The sequence below is a fragment of the Danio rerio genome, chromosome 9 (assembly GCF_049306965.1).
Source record: "Danio rerio strain Tuebingen ecotype United States chromosome 9, GRCz12tu, whole genome shotgun sequence".
Classification (NCBI taxonomy): Eukaryota; Metazoa; Chordata; class Actinopteri; order Cypriniformes; family Danionidae; genus Danio; species Danio rerio.
Genome location: NC_133184.1, coordinates 15,157,059 through 15,182,500, shown reverse-complemented (window position 1 = coordinate 15,182,500; position 25,442 = coordinate 15,157,059). Strand labels below are relative to the sequence as shown.

Genomic DNA, 25,442 nt, shown 5'->3' with positions numbered 1-25,442 from the left:
AAGAAAAAACTCAAGGCTACAAAATCCAGTTCTCAAATGAGTTTAAGTTTTTCGTTTTTCTTGTACGTTGTATGCTGTCTTGTACATAAATGTTGTTAACTTGTTATTGTAGTCCATTTTTTTTAAGTGGTTCATACAGCCAGAAGGTTGGACTGTTGAATGAAAATAGTTTTGTGGCATGTATGGTTGTTTTTTTCAACACAATTAAACATTTGAATGAACCACTTCCAAGAGTGGCAATTCCATACTTTTGCCAGGGGTTGTATGTTTATAAGCATCTGAAAAAAAGCAAACTGTTAGGGCACATCATACGTTTTATGGTTAGGATTGTGTGTAAAACTGTTGTAGAACTGTTGAAATAAATTAATTTAAATTAACATAATTTTAAGGCCTTGGGTTTATTCACTTTTTTAAGTACAGTCAACTAATCTTTTAAAAGCAACAGCTACATTCAAATTTGTAAAGTCAATGTATTGCTTTTTACTATGAAGATTATTTTTAAAGTTTTATTTTGCTTATACAAAAAACAACAAATGCGATAGCTAGACATATATGAGATATACACTACTGGTCAAAAGTTTGGGGTCAGTTTTATTTTTAAATTAATTCTTAATTTTATTTAACAATTTAAATAAATGATTCCGTTTATCAAGGCGGCATTTAATAAATGTAAAAAAAAATATTGTTAAATACTTACTTATATAAATAATAAATAATTATTTATAACTTATTGTGTATAGTTACACATGAAATTATTAATCCAGTCATTATTGCTTTTATTGCTATTACTATTAATATTCATGATAATAATCATAACAATAATAATAATAATAATTATTAGAGGGATTTCTGAAGGATCATGTGACTCTGAAGACTGGAGTGATGAAGCTAAAATTAATCTTTAAAATCACTGGAATAAATTATCAAATTAAATTATAAACTACTTTGAACAGTTATTTTGTAGTGCAAAACATTTCACAGTTTCACAGATTTTTGAATGTATTTTTGATTAAATAAATGCAACATTGGTGAGCAGTAGAAGCTTATTTTAAAACTTTTAAAAATCGTACTGACCCCAAACTTTTGGCTGGTTGTGTATATGTTTGTTTTTACACACTGTTGAATGCCAGCCTATAAAAACACAATGCATTTGAAACACAAAAACACCATACAGTATGTGCACTTTAAATATTCATCCTAGTCCCATCCTGCATGCCAAAATCAAGATCAGGTGAATCTCTTAGTATTTGTTTAAGTTTGATTTGCAGGTATCTTTAAATCTTCTAAACATTCATAAGTGACTCTGGAATATAAATGCATACTCTTTTCCTCATTTTAGCAGTTTAAAGACTCCACGCTATAATGATATGCACTGTTTAATGAGTACTTTTTCTAATTATTATGTAATTACCTTGCAATTACTTTGTAATTATTGGTATTTGTCATGTGCTGTTGTTTTATTATGTTACAGTGACGCAGTCTGTCATGGTCAGTTGCTGGCTAGTGCTGTGCTCTGTTTTTGCTGCTAATTTATGATTTGCTCTATTTTTCTCAGGCCTCTGGGTCTTCACATTCGAGGGGTGGAGGAGAACAGTCGCTCCAAACGGGAAGGCATCTTTCAGGACGATGAGTGTATCGTTAAAATTAATGATACTGAATTAATGGACAAGTCTTTTTCACAGTGAGTCTTAGAGCTAAAGGCTTTCTGCTCTGCTTTCTCTGTCACCACTTCCTGATATCCTTTCCTTCCTGTCGTGTTACTTAGTTTTAAGCTCTATCCTTTCATTTCATGGTTGTAAAAACAAGCAAGTGTCCATTGTTGTGCTCTGTTTATGGCTATCAACCCTGGACGGGTGTCAGAAAAGCAAAGAAAAAAAAAAAAAAACGCTGGACCCGTGGTGTCAAAGCCCATTCAGCAGTCACGGTCATTTGCTGAGCTCTGTTTGTTGTGTGTAGCAGACCTCCTCATCTTACAGAGCATTACTGCACACTGTCATGCAGATTAGAGATGTGCTACCTGACCTACAGATAGCAGGATATAAAAAAGTGATATGGGGTTTGGGCTATTTTTAAAATATAATTTTAGATTTGGGCCTGTTTCAGTGAGGACAGCATTGACTGGCAGTTTTATCATTAGTTTTAGTATCATTCCTTTATTACCAGAAACGAATAAGCCCTCCTGTGAAACTTTAATTATTTTTCAAATATTTCCCAAGTGATGCTTAACAGAGCAAGGAAATGTTCACAGCATTACAGTATTTCCTGTAATATATATAAATATTTAAATTTTTTTTTTTTCTGCAGAACTGGAATGCCTGAAGATGAGTAAACAAACAAACAAACAAAAATTATTTGTCAAACATTATTGTTTGGTATATTGCTGTTGTTGTTAATAATAATGACATTAATGTTATTATGGGTGTTACAATTTTTTTGTCGTTGTTAGGGTTAGAAATACTGCAACTTTTATTTTTTCGAGGTCTGAGATTAACTCAACTTAAAGTAACAAATAAGCAGAAACTTCTTTGGGTAAACTTGCAAAGTTTTGCTTACAAAATTAATCTTTTTACCTTAATGAAGAAAATGTCGATTTAGGTTGAGTAAACGTGTTAAATGTAGTTGTACAGACATTTTTACAGATTTTTGCCAAACCAACAAAACCAAAAACTAGCAATTTTACCTTTTTTGAAGGATGTTTTCAGGTATTTTTTTTCAACCCAGTTAAGCCTTAAATTGCACTTTAGGCTGAATGCTAAATAACTAATTATTAAAATGGCAAATGATAACAAAGAAAAAAGGAATTGCTTATTAAAAAATAGTTAGTAGGTTTAAAAATGTGTTGAAAAAATATCTCCAGTATTTGGAACTATGTGAAAAATAAATCTACATTTTTTAAGGAGGGCTAGTAATGAAATTAAGCTGTGTTTACTAATTTGGTTCTCTTATTTTTATTTAGTGATTTATTTATTGTTTGTTGGTTCATATTGTTTGTTTGTTTGTGTGTTCAAGTTGTTTTAGCTTTTTAAAGACCAAACCTGAAGATACAAAACAAGAAAAAAACACAGTTTATGGATCCTTTTCACATTTCGGGGTTTCTCAGTAGAGGAAGTTATTGTAGGGCCCTATCATACACCCAACGCAATGTGGCGCAAGACGTGGCGCAAGACGTGACGCAATTGTTGTTTGCTAGTTTTAGCTCGACGCAAGAGTTGTTTTGACTTTTTGCACCACGCTGTTTAAATAGCAAATGCATTTGCGCTTATATGTGTGCCCATAGGCGTACTGGTATAAAAAAAAAGGAGGCATATTAAAGTGCATTGCTGGCGCGTTGATTTTTTAAGGATCTATAATAGACTGCAAAATAGACCAGATCAAAACAGGTCTAAAGTCCAGCGCAGAGCACATTAGTTGTGTGCCTCGCTTAAACATTGCTTAATACACACAGGATGTACAGCAATAGGCAAATATATTTACAAATGAAAAATAAATAAAGGATTAAATATTACAAAAATTATTATTTTCTACCCTACATAAATATAAAAACCATACTTTCATGACTTCATCTCGATGGGGCTTTTTAAATTTTTTCATGACAGTTTGCTTTTGTATAATGTCATTATTTGTAGTATTATTTATTATATGCATATTTATATTTGTTTTATTAAAAAAACAAGCTTAGATTTGCCCACCTTTCAGGTTTTAGACCATATGGGGCACAGCATGTGTATTTGGAGATTACTCAATTTTTTTACCACACTTCATTATTATTGTTCATTTATTCGTTAGTTGGTAATTAGAACTGAGTTTATAGATAGTTTTAAAACAAATTTTTGCGCTTAATAAACAAAATAAATTATGTTTAGGCTAATGAATATCTGTGCATACAACATGTTTTCCTATCCACGAGAGTTTTTCCACTAACAAAGTTCGTCATGTAAATAGCAAATGCACCATGACGCAACTGAAACTTAAAGGGAATGAGAGATGATACTCTCATTGGTTTATTCTCAAAACACACCTATAACTAGGCCTACACGGAATCTGCGCGCGCAGAATTCCGCAGATTTCCGCAGATTTCCGCAGATTTTTAGCCCATTATTAATTCTGTTTATTTACTTGAGTAAATGTGTAAATCTGAATTTATCGAGTTTTTATTCAGTAATTTATTACTTTTTATTTAATATATTAGGGTTTTAGTTATGATACTCCGCTGGTAACTTTCAAAATAATTCCGCAGAAATCTGCAGATTTTTACCAAAATTCTTTGCAGAAATAGCAAAAAACGTCAACAGATTTCGTCTGGCCCTGCCTATAACTCATTAAGAGAATAAACTCAACCCTGTTAGACCATGCCCCACAGCGCAAGCAGATTTTTCCATCCATTAAATAGCAAAAGTCTATTCGGATACGCCCTTAATGCTTTTGCACCCTACGCTTTGCACTTTGTGGAAAACTTACACTCTACTTTAATTCTCTCAAATAATAAAATGAAAACTCCACAATGATGTTATAAAAACTTTCAAAAAAATGAAAAAAAAAAATGAGTGAGACTAAAAATGGCAGACAGAGGAAAGAATAATATCAAATTTACTGTCCTGTCCCATAGATACTGCACTAGAAACGCCCCGCATTAGCAGTAATTTATTTTTTGTAATGTAAAGCAAAGATGAAATTATACATACATAAATACATATAAATGTATATACATTTTAAAAACAAATATTATAAAACAAAAACAAATATTAAAAACTTTCAAGGTTTTAAGATGCTGATGACTGTTAAACACATTACAACAGGCTTGTGAAAAGGGTCCATAACATATATGTTGTAACCGAGCTTTCTGAAAATCCAAAACAATGCTCTGTGCTTGGCTATATGCACTTGTTTTAATGCTATGGCATCAATTATCAGTGAATCATTAATACATTTGAAAGCTTTAGAAGGACTTAAAAAATGTTAAAACTAGTCAAAATAGCACAAGAAATTTCTGTTTCACGCAACAATCTTAAAATAGACAGCATTCTTAAACCTGAACTGTTATTTACAACAACAAATTGGTTGAGCATTTAGCCTTTTTTATATTTGCATACATTACATTGCATACATAGATACATTTGGTCCATGTTATGTTCACATGTCAAACTGCAATGAATCGATTTGGATAAAATGTAGATATATGTAGATTTAAATATATAACTGTTAAATATTCTTCTTTAGGTAGTTGCCATCAGGCATTTACTGCAATTTCAGATTTTATACACACACTAATGTTGGATTTATGAATGAATCTGTTTGGAAAGGTCTCACTAAAGGAAGAAAACCTCTTAAATTTAACATAAAATGGCTCCTCGTAAATTTAGTTGATCAGTTTTCGTCTTGCACTAGTTTGGTCTAAAGTCTTTACCATACCTGTTGAAACATTACCCAGTTGTTCTGTGGTCATCATGTACATTACACATATATTACATATACACATTTGTGCTAAGTAGAATTACTTCTATCCAGTAGAAGGTCACATTAATCTTATTAGACTCGGGATGGATGGACGGCTTTTAAATTAAATCAGTCAAGCAAAAATGAAGGAGGTGGATTGCTTTGTCATTTGTAATGCGTAGGACTCATTAGTCATAACCCCAATTATGCTGTCAGAATAAATGTCAGAGCGAGTTTTATCTAAGCCAAGACTATTCAAAGTATTACAATTTCCACCTTTTTTTTTTTTTAGTTTCCAGGTTCATTTGTTTCATCAAACAACCTGCAAATAATTATAAAAAATTGATTGTCTCCTAATTGCTTTTTCTATTTCTTGCGTCCCTTATCTCTCCTTCGCTCTGTCTTTTTCCAGAGCTCAGGAAATATTCCGGCAAGCCATGCGTTCATCCATCGTTCGTTTAGAAGTGGTTCCGGTCTTTAATAAAGAACGTTTTGAGAAGAGTGTGATCAGCCACCTGTTTAACCCAGAAACCCCTGACGCATCAGCACGGACCAAAGAGCCTCCGCCGCTGAAAGTGAAGCCCATGGTGAGGCCTGTAGAGTCTTCCTCAGGATGGCAAGCCGAATTTCAGGAGTCCAGCAGTAGTCTTGAGAGTCGCTCTTTGGGCTCTCCTTTACCCATCAACCTCTCTCCCACACCCAGAGGCAAGAGTGCTGAGAACTCTCTCCTGAAAAATAGCCTGGGACCGTCACCTCTACAGAACCACAACAAGAAGGGTGGAAAGAGACTCAGAATCGACCTTAAGAAAGGTAAACAGTTGGGAAACATTTACTGAAAAAAATGAGAAAATGGAAATATGTGGTATCTCTGCCTACATGTTTGAGAAACATAAAATTTGTAGCTCAAGGGACATTTTGTTGCATGTTTCAAATGACAAAGCCACTAGAGCAGGGGTGTCAAACTCAATTCCTGGAGGGCCGAAGCCCTGCACAGTTTAGTTCCAACCCTGCTCCAACACACTTACCTGTATGTTTCAAACAAGCCTGAAGGACTCAATTAGTTTGATCAGGTGTGTTTAATTAGGGTTGGAACTAAACTGTACAGAGCTGCGGCCCTTTTGGAACTTAGTTTGACACCTGTGCACAAGAGGGTGCTAAACATTTTTGCAAATCTGAACTACGTTCCATAAAGGGCAGTTTTCAGAGACCCATCTTTTTTGTTGTGCATCCTCAAAAAGTCAGGGTTTGTCTAGATCAGTGTTTCTCAACCACATTTTTGGAGGACCGCCAACACTGCATGTTTTTGATGTCTCTATTGTCTGTTGCACCCGTCACAGGTCTTTTAGGGTGTACTCACACTAGAATATCTGAACCGTGCCCAGGCGCATTTCCTGGTTTGTTTGACAAGTGTGAGTGCTCCGAATCGTGCCCAGGCGCAGTTTAGTTGGCTGGCCCTGGCCAGGTTAGAAGTGTGCCAGAGCATGGTTCGGTTGGTGCAAAGCATGCTTAAGCAACGAAACTGCACGCAACATCACTTTTAAGAAACTGTTTTATATGGATATATTAATGATTCTAAATTTCATCGGAGTAGAACGAAGAAGGGACAAACGCGCTTCGGCACGATTCAAGGCACGATTCTGAATCAGGTGTGTTTGGTTAAGGAGACATGGAAAATGTGCAGAGCTGGTGGTCCTCCATGAACATGGTTGAGAAACACTGGTCTAGATTATCTAAATAACTACTGACCAAAACATTTCCATAAACCAAACCAAAAGAGCAAATGTAAGAGAAAAATGCACTGCAACCATGCAGTTTTACCTTAATTTTGTTTTATCTCTTTTGTGGAACCTTGCTTCATTGAACTCGAGTGCTCAGCATCACACATGCATAACCTTACTATGAGTACAATGAGCAAACTGACCATGTCAGAAAAAAGATGTTTATATGTTTATAGATAAGTTCAGCAAACATATTTGGATAGAAATCTTTAATTTTTTTGTGTTATTTATTTGATGTTGCCCAAAGACCTGTATGACAATAATGCTTTCATAATTGCTAATATGTCCCTGTAAGGCCCAATCCCAATTCTATCCCTTAGCTATTCTAGAAAGCCCTTAAGATTTTCCAGGACCACACTCGAAACCAAGGGGTACGTAAATTTACCACAATACACCAGCTACAACGGCAACATGGATGCACACGCAAGTCAGGAGATGCACAAATGAGTGTTTTTTTTTTTTTGTCATTATTACAAACAAACAAACATATGCTTTATACATATACATTCATAACATCATTCATGTTTTACCGTCATGCTTCAAAATAATGATACTCCCCTCCTCCTAAATTTCGCTATCTAGAATCAATAATAATAACTGTTGTAATAGTAGTCCCACAACATACTTTCACATGTTACTTGATGAAACTTGAATACCCTGTCAGAAAAGTCTAATGGCTGGGAATAACCTTTTTACAGTTTCTGCTATAATGTTAATGTTGTTTTTGTGTGTTTACATAGATGAATATGGCCACATTGTAAATGCACAGTACAGTTATGAGCTTATTGCCATATTATATCATTACGATAACATAATATCGTTGCCGTCAGTGATTTCCTGAAGATAAATATCAAAAAATTATCAATCGGAATAATTACAGCAGTCAGCATCGTCGATCTCATATAAGGTAAGAGCTTGCGACGACATGATGACGTGTGCAGGTGTTTTAGTGCTGTCCCATTTCTTAGAGGTAAATTTTGAAGCCTTTCCCCTTCACACTTCAAGGGCCAAGGGGTAAAACAGATTAAGAATTAGGCCTAAAATTCATTAAAGTGAAAGAAATATAGTTGTTGGTATCATTCTGCCCCCTAGTTTTCATTGCAATTAGAAATTGCAGTCGAATGTACAGTATGATGAGATTTATTAACTTTTTATGGTTTCATAAAAATGAAGGCTAGAACACGTCCAATAAGCCTGTGTTGTTCACAACATGATGGTTTGTTTGAATGTATTCCAAATCTGTTAGAATTTTCATTTTCAATGCAAAATTTGTATTTTATTTTCCTGATCAATTTAAGAGCTCCATTAAATGTAACAAACTGTAATACGTCTTATTAATCTCATTCAGTTTGACGTTAGCCAGAAATATGGAAAGAAATGAGGTCTCTTTCATGTTCATTTTGTTTTGCTTATCCTTAGTCCCCATTTTAAAAAATCCCAACATAAACAGTGCATCAAAACTTTCATTACCAAAAAAAAAAAAAAAAAAGCAAGGCTATTCCTGCTAGATCTTTTAAACGAAAGCAAATCGATCCTCTCCCTTACTCCAACATTGCTCAACTTTGTAGTCGATGGTTTTGGCAGTCTAACCAAATGAATGAAGCCATAATTTCAGCCTGCAAAGTCTATTAAGTTCTTATTGATTCTGCCATTAATGATGATATAAATTCATCGCTGGAACAGAAAAGTGCTGACCGTGAAGCGATTGTGCTAAATGACGAGCATAAAATTCCAACTGCACGCTCCAGCTGTGCTCATTTTTTTATTTCATTTTTTTCTCACAGAGACTGACTTCCATTTTTATTGTTCTGTGTAGTCTGATGCAGAGCGTGTAAAAGAAAAACCACTGTCCGCTCTTTAGTTTCTTCACCCCAGCGCTCTGTCCATCATTTTGTCCGTGAGCTCAGGGACAGGACTGGAAATATCCGCCCCAAAGACGAGCCTTGTGTCAAACTGAGGGCTATAGCCTGCTCTCTAATCTACCTATCAGTCACGCTGACAGCATCAAGACCACAGTAAGAAGCAATATGCACAGGTCAAGGCGGCAGCGCAGTTTAAATGGACCACCACCTGTGCTAGACAGCGGTCTCCTCTTTTAATATCTTGCTTTTATCTGGCTTGAAAGGAAAAATGGGAATGCTTATTCTTTAAGATCTCTTTTTTATGTCAATCTCTTTAAAAATCTTCTAATGGCTATTAATGATGATTCTATTGTGGGTCAGCTTTTTCAGCTCAAAATTGAAGTCAGATTTTTTTGGCATTATCCTTTTCTTCTTGATTACAGACCATCTTTGGATTATGTCATGCTCTCTGATGCCTCATTCACACTAGCAGTGACTTTTTAGCTGCCTGTCTCTCTGGGTGTAGATCTTCTGCAAATGTATAGGTTTATACAGGACAAATACAACCGACCGACCTCTGAGTGAGCTGAGAGAGGATCGCGTAAGATCTACTGGTGCTCCTGTTGGCTGTTGCTTCATTTGCATGAAGTTAAAGGACTCTCAACTTTGTTGTGTCGCTCGACACACCCACCTGGTCGCCATCGGTCGATGTTGCTCGTGTGGTCAGAGGTTGCCGGAAGTCGCTCACTCTCCATTGAAATTAATGGTCGCTTGTCACTTTGCTGCTGCTAGTCTTTCATAGTGTGAATGAGGCTTTTTGAAATATACTTTCACTTTCTGAGGCCAGGTGTCTCTATTCTCAGTCTGGCACCAGGATTTCATCAGGTCTCCATCAGCCCTAATGTTTCTGACAGACCCCAAACAGACCCAGTCATGTGTACAGTGTACTTTTCTGTTGGATCAATGAGTCTTTATAGGCCCTTTGAAGTGCTCTGAAATGTTAACATGCATTTTAATTCAATGTTTGACATAATCTTAACTGAAAACAAAGAGAGGGCATTACATAGTGGTTCCTTCTTTTTAAAGGGGTGGTCCACAACAATATCATATTTTAAACTTTAGTTGATGTGTAATGTAGCTGTGTGAACATAAACAGCATCTCTAAATGTTAAATGCTCAAAGTTCAATGCAAAGGGAAACCTTGGTTTTTAGATTAGCAAAGAGTTAGCAAAAGAACGCATTTTGGGACTACAAAAAAATACTTAGTAAGATTACAAATGCACTTTTATCGCACGCACACACACTGCGCAGCTAAGGGGCATGGCCAGAGGCACTGTAATGTTACAGCAGAGAGAACATCCAAAATGTCCAGATTGTCCAAACGCTGCCATATTCCACAGAGCATTTTCTGTTTCTGTATTTGGGCTTCCAAATAACATGACACAAAGACAGAAGTGCTCACAGTTCGATAATAATTATGTTCCAGAGAATTATAAAATACATAGAAAGCATGACAAAACACAGCTTCCAGAATATCTCCCAATTCAGTGCTGGATTCGGTTAAAATCTCTTCAAAGAAGGAGCAGCTCTAACAAGCAGAAGGTTGTGAGTTTTTATTTGCTAAAATTGATCATGACATGTACAGTGTGTAGCGTTTACGTTATGTTGTAGCTAAGAAGTAAACACCTGGAAATACTGTTTAGCACCGCTAACAATTTAGCTACAAATTCATATTTATCAGTCAAACCGCTGTGAACACACACACACACACACACACACACACACACACACACACACACACACACACACACACACACACACACACACACACTATCAGCAAAAAAAAGCAATCAAAGCTCACACGGGTCACATCCCACATCTTGTGCTTTAATCATCTGTCAACAATGTATATATTACAGAAAATAACTTAATCCGAGCATCAGAAAAAAAGAAAAATTAACATCGGTCTTGCGAACATGTACTTGTTGTGTTACACACATCTACAGACAGTACACACACACACACACACACACACACACACACACACACACACACACACACACACACACACAATAGCGATCTCTCTTAAAGGAGCCACACCCTATTTTCACTTGTCACAGACACTTGTCATTTTGATTTTATTTGTGTTTTGAGTGGGCATGAGGTTGACTGACTGTGTACACATGATAAAAGAGCGTGCTTGTACAGGCGTGATGTGGAACCGATCCGCGAATCATTGCACATTATGATAGATGATGACTAATCAGAGCCTCTTGAAGGCAGGATTTTCAGAGGAACTAGGAAATATATCAGTCGTTTTTATGTTAGCTGAGTAGCTGTATATAATCAAAGTGAGATTTTAAAAAAAAAATAACCTGATTTCCTTTAAGTGAAACATGAGCACGCATTGCTTTGCATCTTATAAGCACAACCAAGCCTTAAAATTACATTCTGGACCACCCCTTAAAAAAATAAAATAAAATAAAAACATCTAATCGCATTTTGTTTTATCACTTCTCTGCCAGTAAGAACAGCAAATGAAGCGTCTTGAAGGGGGCAGGGCTTGTTAGATACTAGTGAGCATTTGATTGGTCAAGATTTAACGAGAAACTGAAGTATGAGGTGATAAAAAAAAAACAACAACAACAAAAATAAACATTTTTGTTTTGTCCATATTGGCGGAAGTGACAAACTGCAAGCTTTACATGTTTATATCTTCTAAATGCGAATCATCATTGTTTTGTATCGCACTCGCTTTTAGATGTCTGTGAAGACTAACATACTGATAATAACATCTAAAAAAAACACAATTTCACTGGACTTTTAATGTTTGAGGTGTTTAACATAGTTTTTAGCAGCATTTTGTTTTGGAAACCAAAGACTCTTGACATACTCATAAAAATATAGACAGAAAAGTAGCTAAAAAAGTATGTTGATATTTTAGCTTTTGGGCATCACCATGGTGCAGTGGGTAGCATGATCGCCTCACAGGTGCCTTTTACAGGTGTTTTACTACAATTGTATTTATATATAAAAATCTTGCTAATTTTTCAATGGATTTATGTATTGAGTCTGGGAAATAGAACACTATTCATAGATTGTTGCTGATAATTTGGGTAATTTAATGTGTAACTCTTTAATCCTGATCTCTCTCAATCTTCACACAGGTCCTGAAGGTCTGGGCTTCACTGTTGTCACAAGAGATTCTTCTGTCCATGGCCCAGGCCCCATCCTCGTCAAAAACATTCTACCCCGAGGAGCTGCTGTCAAAGATGGTCGCCTTCAGTCAGGTGACCGCATCCTAGAAGTGAGTATCTGTGTTGTAATAAGGTTGATGATGGCTTCAGATGGGAAAATCTGTTGTTTTACATTAGTGTGTACCGTATGTGTTCAGGAAATTTATTAAAACCAATGTTTTTGTTTAGGTGAATGGTGTGGACATCGGCGGCCGCTCTCAGGAGGAATTGGTGGCCATGTTACGCAGTACTAAGCAGGGGGACAGCGTGTGTCTGGTTGTGGCCAGACAGGAAGACATGTTCCTTCCTCGTGAGCTGGTAAGAGTCTTCTCTCCTTCTCCATCCAGTGCATCTAAAGCTGCGCTGCACTCTTCACTCCTGTGGTAGTCCACATATACCCTTATTCTATCTGCTGCTAATAAACTTTTCTTAAAGTTTTTTCTACGTTTGGTCTGTTCTTCTTTTCCAGTTCTGGAAATGCCTAAAATATAGAAATATACAAAATAAACAGCATATTCATGAACACTGAATGAGACTTGGTTGGCTTGAGATAAAATATACAGTGGAGTTTGCATGTTCTCCCTGCGTTCGCGTAGGTTTCCTCCGGGTGCTCTGGTTTCCCCCACAAGTCGAAAGACATGCGTTACAGGTGAATTTGGTAAGCTAAAAATTGTTCGTAGTGTATGAGTGTGAATGAAAATGTTTGGGTGTTTCCCAGTGATGGGTTGCAGCTGGAAGGGCATGCACTGCGTAAAACCTATGCTGGATAAGTTGGTGGTTCATTCCATTGTGGTGACTCCTGATTATTAAAGCGACCAAGCCAAAAAGAAAATGAATGAATGAATGAAAACACAAATACTAAACAATGTTTCTTTTATCTAGTCTTTTCTCATAACTTATCTAAGTTTGGTGACTTTTTCTAAAATGTTTTTTTTTTATTTTTTTTTTGCAATGTTCAATCAACAATCTTTATCTTCTTTATGTTTTCATGAAGGCTGCACACATTTAGGGTAATACAGTAGGGTTGTCCTTCAAGTCAATTTTGACCCGCCAGCTTTAGCATGTTTTTTTTTACACAACAAAAACTACTGGAACACTCATGCACACTCCATGCCAAACAAACACACACAATAAGATTCTGCTGCTTTAACTTTTATGAATAATCTCCTGCTAAAAAACTTTGACACTTCTGCGGGTACTTTCATGGATTAGAAAGTATGCTTTATACTTTAAAAAAGTATTTTCTCTGTTTAAACAGTGTGGATAAATACTCCTCACTGAAAAGGGCAAAACAACCAATTCACAAGAGTTTGGGATTATGATGATGTTGTCTCTTTGTGCAAAATTTAATTTGAGGCTTAAAATTTAATTTAGCTTCCATATTTTAGAGCAGCGGTTCCCAACAGCTTTGTGGGGGGTCGCATCATATTTAAAAAAAAAAAAAAATCTTAGCAATGGACAATAAGGAAAATTATCATGTTGCCTTAGCTCATTTTATCTCCTAGCTCAGTGGTTCTCAACCATCGGTCTGTGGATCAATTGGTACCGGGCCACACAAGAAATCTTTAATTATTTCCGTTTTATTTATTATCCGAGTCTGAACAATCTTTTTTTTTTTTTTTTTTTTAATCTTTTATTTTGAAAAATTACTGTATTCTCTGGGCCTCGAGCGCACCACAAGTCACATGACAAGAATTGACCAATCAGCTTTAGGTTGTATGGAAATTTGGTAAGACTAATTTACTCAGACAAACAGACCACACAAACAAGCAGTCCTTTGTACTTTTCTCAATATATAAAACTTGTATCAGAGATACATGACAGCTATGTTTCGTCAGTTTGTCATCCTCTGAGAAAACGGTTGATGGTCGTATAGCAACCAACGAAACACCCCCCCCCCCCCCCCCCCCAACCTCCAACCCCCCGCAGTAAAATTGTCATGCTTTGACTGGTTTGTGGTGATAAAAAGGTTGAGAATCATTGCCCTAGCTGACCAAAAATTGACAAATTTGTAATCCGTCCTCCACAAAAAAGACAGAGTCTCACTCATTCATCACACAGCATTCCTCACACTAATTAATAGAGCATAACAAATAACATGCAAGTAGTAAATTGTAATAGCCTATATTATTTTTTTCCCTTATAAACCTGTGTGAATACTGATATTTTATGTTATAGAATTTTTAATAGGATCATTTTAAAGGCCAAAGGCTTTCGTTTTTCAGTTACAAATGGCCTACTGATGTTTTGCTTTTATATTTTACATTAGGCTATTATTCATTTATTCATTCATTCATTATATCATTTATTCATCATCATTATCCAGCACATGTTTTACGGAGCGGATGCCCTTCCAGCTGCAACCCATCTCTAGGAAACATTAGGCTAATATTGGTGCATAAACATATCTAGATGTAGTAATAAACACCATTTGTTTGAAAGAAAATTTTTTTGTCATCATAACTGCAAACTTATATGAGCGATTATATCATTAAATTGGGAGGGGGGCCTTACAGTATTTTTCTGGGAAAAAGGGGCTCTCGGGCAAAAAAAGGTCAGAATTAATAGCCTGTTTGATTTTTTTTTCGTTTTTAAATATTTCCCAAATTATGTTCAACAGAGCAAGAAAATTTTCACAGTATGTCTGATAATATTTTTTATTTTGGAAAAAAAAATCTAATTTGTTTTATTTCGGCTAGAATAAAAGCAGTTTTACATTTTTTGATCACCGTTTTAAGGGCAAAATTATTAGCCCTTTTAGGCTAATTTCTTTTTTTAAATGGTCTACAGAACAAACCAACGTTATGCAATAACTTGCCTAATTACCCTAACCTGCCTAATTAACCTAACCTAACCAAGTTAAGTCTTTAAATGTCACTTTAAGCTGTATAGAAGTGTCTTGAAAAATATTATTAAAAATATTATTTACTGTCATCACAGCAAAGATAATAAAATCAGTTATTAGAGATGAGTTAATAAAACTATAATGTGTTGAAAAAACTTTTCTCCATTAAACAGTAATTAGGAAAAAAAAAAAAAACAGGGGGCTAATAATTCAGGGGGCTAATCATTCTGACTTCCAACTGTAGATCTCAAACTGGATTCCTGGAGGGCAGCAGCTCTACACCATTTCGCTCCAACCCTAATCAAACACAGCTGATCCATCTAATGAAGATGTTCAAGACTGCTAGAGACTATTAAGCAGGTGTGAGTTGGAGGTGGTTGGACCTAAACTATGCAGAGCAGCGGCCCACCAGGAATTGAGTTTGAGACCATTACTTTAGAGGTTTAGTAAAGACTGGTCATTGTAGACCGAAGGGCGAACGATGTATAGATTATTTGAGGACATCAGGAGTTGTACTGTACATTGCATGAGTATATTTGTAGGAATAGCCATAAATTAATAAGTCAAAAATATAGATTTTTCTTTTATGCCTAAAAGCATTGTATTAAGAAAAGATCGTGCCACACCAATACATTTAGTACATTTATTACTGTTAATATATCAAAAGCTATTTTTATATATAATAAGCATTTGAACTTAATTATGGACAACTTTAAAGGCAGTTTTCTATATATGTATTTTTTTTTTAATTCTCAGATTATCAAATAGTTGAATCTCTGCCAAATATTGTGCTATCCTAACACACCAAACATCAGTGGGATGCTTATTTATTCAGTCGAAGGTCACATATGAAGTTATATATACAGCAGAACAAAGTAAAGTTTCAATATGCGTCTTATGTACAGTATTTCAGCTTAAATGATTATTTCAATATTTAATTTACATAAAAATATAATAATGGTTCATCAAATGTACAAAACCCAGAATGTCACACATTTGAACATCCATGTGTATAATAATTAATCACAAAAAATAAATAAAATACTTAATAAAAAACAATATTTAGAACATTTTTGATGTAGAGATGGAATCATCATTTTTTTATTTTTGTTAATAACTAATAGTTTAAAGAATGTTTATGTGTATTTAACTGGATCATGAAATTAGTGTACTTTACATAAAATAAGAAAATTTCATTTTACCATTTTTGATGTTTACATGTTCATTTTAATTCATTTTGTTGTCCGAGTATTTGAATATATTGAATCCTTTAATCATATAAAGCAAGTGTGTCTCTTCAGGACACTTTAAACACTTGATTCAAATTGAGAATTATTTTAATTTATTTTTTTAAAGCCTTAACATTTTGTTTGCATGTACTTGGATGGTCAATATGTGCATCAAAATTGTAGTTTCCATCAGTTTTTATACGTTGCTTTCCCTCTCTTGTAAGCCTTGTAACATGAGCTAGTTCATTCAATACTGTTCACTCATGAAATTGTTCCAACTATTGACAAATACTTAATTCAAATGCTTTTGGTAAGTAGTAGAAAAGCCATAACTCGAAAAATGCTTTCAGGTTGATCCTCCAACAATCCCTCCATGAATACAAATTGTAAATGAAATACACTGTAAGAAGAGACTGATGCCAAATCTAAGACTTGATTTAAAAAAAAAAAATGTAATGACTGAGTATGTCATTGTAAACAATATGTGATAATTCAGATGCATTTTGACTTGATTTTCTAACCCCTATAATGACTGCCTTGTCCCTTCTCCTTTTTCATTCATTCATTCATTCATTCATTCATTCATTCATTCATTCATTCATTCATTCATACATTCATTCTTTTATTCATTCATTCATTTTTATATATGCTTATTCCCTTTATTAATCAGGGGTCACCATAGCAGAAAGAACCACCAACTTGTTTTATTTGTAATTGTTTTTCATCTTATCCTGTTTTTTTCTGCTAAATGTAATTTTTAAAAAGTGAAAATAAATAATAAATAATACATACATACATATATACATACATACATACATACATACATACATACATGCATACGTGCATACATACATACATACATACATACATACATACTGTTCATTCATGTTGAGCACTCCCGCAAAAGTGAATAAGAGAAGAAGGGTCTTAATGAAGTTGGAACACAACTGTGTGAATACCAGGAAGAAACAGGTTAAATAATGATTCCTTAAAGGGATGGTTCACCCAAAAATGAAGATTTTTTTTTTTTGTTATTTCTTATTCTAAACCTGTTTTTATTCCATCTTATTTAAAAAATAAATAAATATCGCATTAAAAAAAATAAAGAAAGAAGAAGCTTGAAATGTACAACCGTTGACATTCATATTATTTGTTTTTCCTACTATATAAGTCAACAGTATTTCAGCTTTTTCAAAATATCTTCTTTTGTGTTCAAGAGAAGAAATAAACTCATGATTGTTTGGAATCACTTGGGGTTAGTTAATAATAAGTAATTTATAATGTTTTTTTTTTTTGTCTGTTTAAAACAATGAGCAGATTGTAACATCTAAATGGCCATGTTCTTTGCCAGTGTACTTCCTGTTCTTCAGACCAACAGGAAATGTAGTGGCATGTTATTTGGGTCATCAGCAGTGATATCATGTGTCGTCTCCACACGGTCATGTCTGTCTCCAAACCCCAACACAACTATGTTTGCTGTCTTAACCGTGGAAGGTCATAGTCGTGCTTTAGTTCCTTAAGCCTTGAGGACGGGAAGCCCTGAGCTTCCTGCCTTTGTTTCTACCCTTGCGGGACGTGTGTGTATGCTAGCTTTTGTCTGTTTGGATGTTCAGACATCTTCACCTGTCACTCTCTCTCTAACTTCAAACTTTCCCTCCCTTTGTTTTTGGTCTGTTTGATATCTTTCCTGATGAACCAGGCGACCCCCACACACACCCAGCCGCCAGAGCACTGCACACTCCCTTCTGCCCAACTTGTAGTCTGACTTCCTGCTCTTATCCCTGCTTGTTGATTCAGAACAGGACAGGAAGTGGCGCAGGAGGTCGGGTGCTCCTACAGGAAGTGCTGGAGCATGCAGGGGCTGTGCGAAGTCAGGGACTGCAACCATGCAGCTGTGCCTTGGCTTTTCCTGTATCTCCCTAAGAGAAGTGCCCGTCGTTCCACAGTCATCCCAATTCTAGCCCACTCAGCGCTTTCTGGAAATAACTGAACGATGAGAACGGCAGCACTTGACTATTACTAAAGCAATGCCACTCAAACTTTGGCCCCTCGCAGGAAATGAGCTGCAGTCTCTATTGTCAACATCTTTCATGTATTTATTTAGATGAATTCACAGCGACATGAGAGGGTTTTATGAGTCATTAGTTGGCGGCAAACTGTACTGCGCCATAGTGGGCAAGTGTTTTGACTAGCTTTTTGTATAGAGCAAAAATGGAGGTTTGATGATGAATGGAAAGTTTAATTATTTGTTGTAGTATTTATTTTAATGCATGTATGCTGGTTTTCAAAAGTTTGGGGTTGGTTAAATATTTCAATGTTTTTGAAAGACCCTTGGTCACATTTATTTGATGAGAAATACAGCAAAAGCTGTAATATTATGATATTGTAATATATATAATATCATAATATATTTGAATATTATAGTAATTGTATCGGGATAGGGCCACCCTTTGCCTTCAGAACTGCCATAATCCTTTGTGCATAGATTTAACAAGGTACTGGAAATATTCCTCAGAAATTTTGGTCAATATTGGCATTAAAGCATCACGCAGTTGCTGCAGATTTGTCATCTGCACATTCATGATGCGAATCTCTCGTTCAACCACATCCCAAAGGTGCAGTTGGATTGAGAACTTGTGACTGTGGAGGCCGCTTTAAGACATGGACCACTATCCTGCTTGAAGTAGCCATCAGATGATGGATACACTGTGGTCATAAAGAGATGAACATGGTCAGCAACAATACTCAGGCAGCCTGTGGTGTTGAAACAATGCCGAATTGGTAATAATGGGCCCAAAGTGTGCCAAGAAATTATCCCCCACACCATTACACCACCCCTACCAGCCTGAACCGTTGATACAAGGCAGGATGGATCCATGCTTTTATGTTGTTGATGCCAAATTCTGACCCTACCATCTGAATGTTACAGCAGAAATCAAGACCCATCAGACAAGGCAACCTTTTTCCAATCTTCTGTTGTCCAATTTTTATGAGCCTTTGCGAATTGTAACCTCAGTTTCCTGTTCTTAGCTGACTGGAGTGGCACCTGGTGTGGTCTTCTGCTGCTGTAGCCCATCTGCCTCAACGTTGGACATGTTGTGCATTCAGAGATGCTCTTCTGCATACCTCGGTTGTAACAATGTTGCCTTTCTATAAGCTCGAACCCAATCTAGCCATTTTCCTCTGACCTCTGGCATCAACAAGGCATTTGCGCCCACAGAACTGCCGCTCACTGGATATTTTCTTTTTTTTAGACTATTCTCTCTAAACTCTGGAGATGGTTGTGTGTGAAAATATCAGCAGATCAGCAGTTTCTGAAATACTCAGACAGGCCCGTCTGGCATCAACAACCATGCCACGTTCAAAGTCACTTAAATCGCCTTTCTTCCCCATTCTGATGCTCGGTTTGAACTGCAGCAGATTGTTTTGACTACATGCATTAAGTTGCTGCCATGTGATTGGCTGATTAGAAATTTGTGTTAACGAGCAGTTGGACAGGTGTACCTAATAAAGTGACAGGTGAATGTATTTTTAGCAGTTTAATAGAACTGTTTTTTAGTGTATATTTTTGTCCCAAAGAGAGCAGCCTAGATAATGGAACACTTAGAAAAAATAGCAACACATAGAAATCAAAACTAGACTCATTTCACATTCCATGGAAGAACAGTTTTCTTGAAAATCATCTTACCTTTTTTAAAGAAGCACAACCTTACACATTTATTTGATAAATAATAAATAAAAAAACGTATTGAATTTTATTGTCATAATCTTCTCATAATATTGTTATCTCATTATTATTTTGTTCAGGATATGTCCAAAATGTGTAAAGCTTGCTGTTATGAAACCTTTCATTAACGCAACACTTGTTAACTTCAAACCAGTTTTAAATATGCTCTTTCTGTTGGAAATACAAAAAACAAAAAAACAAAAGAAAAGTCATATTTTCACAACTTTGCTTTTTTTGGGAAGAAGTGATGTCTGTGAGATGTTCCAGTCAGCATTTTGGCCATTTCATAGCACCGAAACAGCACTTATCACGCTGATTATTATCATTTGATTGTGAATGCATCACTCTATTCATTTTACTGCACAATAGTGCTGCATTTGATATTGTCAACCACAGCAATTCTTTTGCATTGCCTCAGAAATGATATTACATTAGTGGAATTGCATTGGCTTGGTTCAAATTGTGTTTTCTTGATCATTATCATTTTGTAGGGCCGTAAATTAAGAGGTATTAAATGAGTACTGCAAGGCTCAGTTCTAGGACCATTGTACACCTTTGTGAGGTATTGTTTAGAAACATGGAGTTACTTTGGAGCATAACACAGACTGTATTCCAAAAATTTCCAGCTGCAGACCCACACACGCATTAGGACACACAATCGAGGCAGGGGCGAACCATAAATGGTTAATGACGAATGTTAATGCTATTAACGTCTTCTTGGACCTCTTTATCAATATATTCTTATATATATATATATATATATATATATATATATATATATATATATATATATATATATATATATATATATATATATATATATATATATATATATATATATATATATATTACTTACTAATTTATAGTAAGTAATATATTGTTTTTGAATAAAGTACTGATAATTTGTGGTAATAATAGTTGCAGCAAATACAGTAATAAAAACAAGTTAACTGTTAATATTTAATTTAAAAAGACCTGTTACTAACAGTTGCTAAAGTTTAGCAAAAGATAAAGTAGTGTATCACTTTAAAACTATATTAATTTCATATTATTAACTATAATAATTCATTTTAATGTGACATGTTATTGTTTATATTTTACTAAATATATAAACTAAGCAATGACAACATTAAGATCCTAAAATAGTTTATTACACTTAATCCTACAATTAGACTGTCTATAGGGTTTGCTTTGTGTATACGTGAATAAAGTCATAATTGTTAATTTGTTAATTGTTAAGCTGCTCATACTGTAAGTTAAAGTGATCGTTACAATGTAATAATGAAATAATGACTAAAAATGTAAACCCTAAACTGTTCACAGAATAATGAATGGCAGTCGTAGCCCGGACAGTCTGGATTACCTGATTTGTGAAATATTGTATGTGGCTTAATGCTTCTAAGAAGATAGCTGCCGTTAAACAAGAAAACATTAGAAGAAGACTGATCCGTCATTAACCATATATGGTTTACCCTGGCCTAGATCATGATTCTGTGTCCTGAAACGTGTGTGGGTCTGAGGGTCTGCATCTGGATATATCTCCTGTACTCTGTATTTCTTCAAGGCCAGATGAAACATACAATTTTGCAAAACTAACCGAGAGCAAAGTCAATATAAAACATAGAATTTCTAGTAACTTAAATATTACAAAATTTGCATTAAAGAATAATCACTCAAAAAAATGTCAGTATGTCATTTAATGCTTATGTTATCTCACTGCTTGTTTGTAAGCATAATAATATATTGCTCATGCTTCTCAAAGGTTTCAAGGTTACTTTATTGTCTTTAAGATGTCTCTGTTGTGATAAGTGATGAGGATAAATGACTGTTTTCACCATATTAAAGGCAATTTGCTCTTGTTCACACATTGTTCTAGTAAATTCTTTGGTGAATTAGGACTCTCATTGTTCAATTACAGCTCTCATGCACACAGTGTTCAGCGTACCCTTCACTGCATCGCTGCCACTGATTAGTTAGTATGCAGTGGTCTGAAGCTTGACTGCGACTCATTACCCACAAACCACTAGTTCTTCATGCGCACAGGTGATTAAAACCCTTCAGTGGATTGAAATTAGCGTGTGCACATTATGTGCAATGACATTAATGATTTTATTTGGTTAGCGAGCAGTTGCTGGCTGCATTGAGCTTTGAATATCTGAACTGTTTGCTCAACTCGGTGACTGATGTGTGTGTGTGACTGGACTGTCAGGATGAAGATACAGTAGTCAAGGAGATTAATGTATGTTCCAGTAAGGATTTAGGCCATTTCATATCACTGAATCCTCACTCATCAAAGTTACAAATGACTTGTTCTTATCATGCGATCATTGTCGCATCTTTCTCGCTCTTTAGTTTTTGCTCTTTACTATTGCATGTGATATTATAAAGAACAGTATTCGCTTAGATCAGCTTAAAAGGATGTTGCATTTGTGGTTTTACATTGGCATTGTTCAAGAGGTGTCATGTTGATCACAGATTAAGTATGGGGTACTACAAGTCTCAGTGCTTGGTCCGTTTCACAATGTATTTGCTACCTTTGTTAAGAGATATGGAGCTAATTTTCAGTTTTCTATTTAACACTTGGTATTTATTCTGTGCAATAACAGTTTGATTTGGTTAGCAAGCAGGCGACATGCATGGAGCTTTGAATATCTGAACTGTTTGCTTGACTGATGGATTGACGTCTCTGTGTGCGACTGGACTGTCGGGATGGAGATACGGCAGTCAGGGAGATTAATGTATGGGAATAATAGCTCACAGACAGTGAAAGATGACTGTAGATACATTTTAAAAGCAAAAGCTGAAAGAGCGAGTGATTGAAATGTGAAAAACAGGCCAAGGAGATAGAAACCATGATAGAGGAGTGACGGATGATGAGACAAAGAGAAAAAAGGTAGATGGAGGAAAGGAAAGGGCTGAGTGGAGAAAAGAAATGGTGACAGAAGGTAGAGATGTCATTGTCAGTTGTCAAGAAATATAGCTGCATATAGGAAAAATGGCAAAATATGGACAGAAACAATATAAGGTAACAGGTTATGAAAGAATAAAAGGTTTGTGGAAGATATTGCTGAGCAAACATTTTTTGTGAGTGTTATTAGAAAATACTAAATATAAATGTATAAATAGCACTGCATTTGCAAATAACATGATAACATATGACACTGTTTTATTTATTTAAAAAAAATTTGATTTTTATAATTGTAACTAAGGGACGCTGGAAACAGAGTTGAGGATCCACGTGCAGTACTTTATTTGACAAAGAATGGTCAGGCAGGCAGTGGTTGCAGTAGCTCCCCATTGTGTGTGATCAAAGAAGAACCGGAACAGGTGTGAGTGTGTGGTGCATTACAGGATTTGTAGTTCCATGCTGGTGATAATAATAATATAATGGTATAATTTTTATAATGGTTTATGTGAGTCAGATTTTGATGCAAGAAACATTTCCTATTACTAAAAAATCCAAGAAACTGTTGTCCTTAAAATAAAAAAAATATATATTTTTTTTAAATAAACAGATATACATGTTAGTTTCAGTTTGTTACTGTGCTCCAAAACAATGACAAAATTCGGTTTTAGAAAATTTTAATCTGATATTAACATTCAAAGCTTTTTTGCAAATATTTTTTCACGTCAGCTCATACTTCAGTTTCTTATCAAATCTTGACCAATTAGATGCTCTCTAGTATTTAACCTGCCCTGCCCCCTTCAAGACGCTTCTCGTTTGCTTTTCATTTGATGTGCTTCATCTGAATCACTCTTACTGGCAGAGCTGTGATAAAAAAAGGGAGGAGCTGTTCTTTTGTTGAGATTGTCAAACATTGAATAAAAAATGCACATTTCAAAGCATTTCACTGGACCTTTGATTAGCTTTGATTACGTACACAAATTTTTCTTTCAATATTTTGAAACTGTCATGTACATAAAACAAGAGTCCCTTTAAGGTAAGTCATTTCACTCAGTGACCATCTTTGAAACGTCTCTCAGGCTTTCTGTCTGAATGGAGAAACATCAAACTCTCTAAAGCTGTTTGCCAAGTTTACGATTACATTACATATTTGGAATCACTAACACAATTAAACATCAGCTTTCTCATCGTTTAGTTTCTAAACATTCAAATCAAAAAAAAAAAAAAAAAAATTTCCGGTTGCCCTGCTAATGTGCATGCGCACTCGAAAGGAATGAGATCACGACATCAACCTCATTTATGGCCATTTTACACATTATCATCTTCTGGTTAGTGATCGTCCGATCATGCTGCTCTTTTGAAGTAATCCACAACTCTTTTGATGGTAAGAGCAATCCACAACTTGGTTTTGATGGTGAATCTCCTCTAGAAATGAAAGCGACTCTTTGTTCACAAGTCTGTGGGCATTTGAGTAGTTGCTGTCATGTAATGTGCGTCTAAGAGAACGGACTATATCTTGCGTTTATTTCAGACAGATTACAAAAACATCTTATGTTTTCAAGTGCACTGGGTTCATTTAAAAGTACAAATTTCAAGCTTTATTATTTTTTTTTTCTTATATCTGTGAAGCAAGTATTTGCTGAGATTCCAGTGCGTTTGTTGACTGCAAAATCTTGTAAAAGCTCACGTCTCGTCTGAGCTTCTCCCCAGTGAAACATCAGTCTATAGCGATTGATGATTGTCTCCCTTACTAGTAGGCGGTGCTTCATTCACCATATTGACCATTACACTTTTCCCCATTCAAAACTAAACGAGTGACACATCTTGGGCTCTATTTTGACGGTCCATGCGCAGAGCGCAAAACGCAGGGCGCAAACGCTTTCAGGGCGTGTCAGAACGCATTTTTGTTAATTTACGGATGGGAAAATGCGCTTTGCGCCAAGGCGCATGGGCTAAAAGGGTTGAGTTTATTTTTTTAATGAGTTATAGGTGTGTTTTAAGAATAAACCAATTAGAGTCTCATCTCCCATTCCCTTTTAAGACCCAGCTGCGTCGCGCAACGAGCGCATTCGCTATTTACAGGATGCAAAGTAAGTCTAAGTGGAAAAAATGAGCATTTCACAAGCAAACAGTTAACAGTTAACAGTTTTTTAACAGAAAACTGTTAAACAGAGCATCTACTGCATGAGAATGAGAGATAATGGAACTACTTTCACATTCGCTCTTGGATAGGGAAACCTTTACGCACAGACATCAGTTAGCCTATAAATAATTAATATCGTTTGTTAAGCGCAAAGATTTGTTTCAAAACTATTTCTTAATTCAGTTCTAATTTCTAGCAAACGAATAAATGAAGTTATTTCCAAATACACCTGCCATGCCCCATATGGTCTAAAACCTGACAGGTGGGCAAATCTAAGCTTGTTTTTAATAAAATAAATATAAATA

General features: G+C 35.4%; 1 protein-coding gene and 1 long non-coding RNA gene across 6 annotated transcripts in view; both read left to right on the top strand.

Annotated features, from left to right (window-relative positions):
• The window catches only part of LOC141376089 (uncharacterized), a 1,000,182-nt gene that overhangs the window by 539,038 nt on the left and 435,702 nt on the right, over positions 1 to 25,442 (top strand). The window lies entirely within an intron of this gene.
• The window catches only part of pard3bb (par-3 family cell polarity regulator beta b), a 679,872-nt gene that overhangs the window by 253,747 nt on the left and 400,683 nt on the right, over positions 1 to 25,442 (top strand). For all 5 annotated transcript variants that reach the window (XM_073912548.1, XM_021478865.3, XM_009304543.5 and 2 more), the window contains 4 exons: positions 1,556 to 1,681; positions 5,846 to 6,243; positions 12,220 to 12,359; positions 12,478 to 12,606. In XM_073912548.1, coding sequence (XP_073768649.1) covers positions 1,556 to 1,681; positions 5,846 to 6,243; positions 12,220 to 12,359; positions 12,478 to 12,606 — 793 coding nt within the window. The remainder of the gene's footprint in view (positions 1 to 1,555; positions 1,682 to 5,845; positions 6,244 to 12,219; positions 12,360 to 12,477; positions 12,607 to 25,442) is intronic.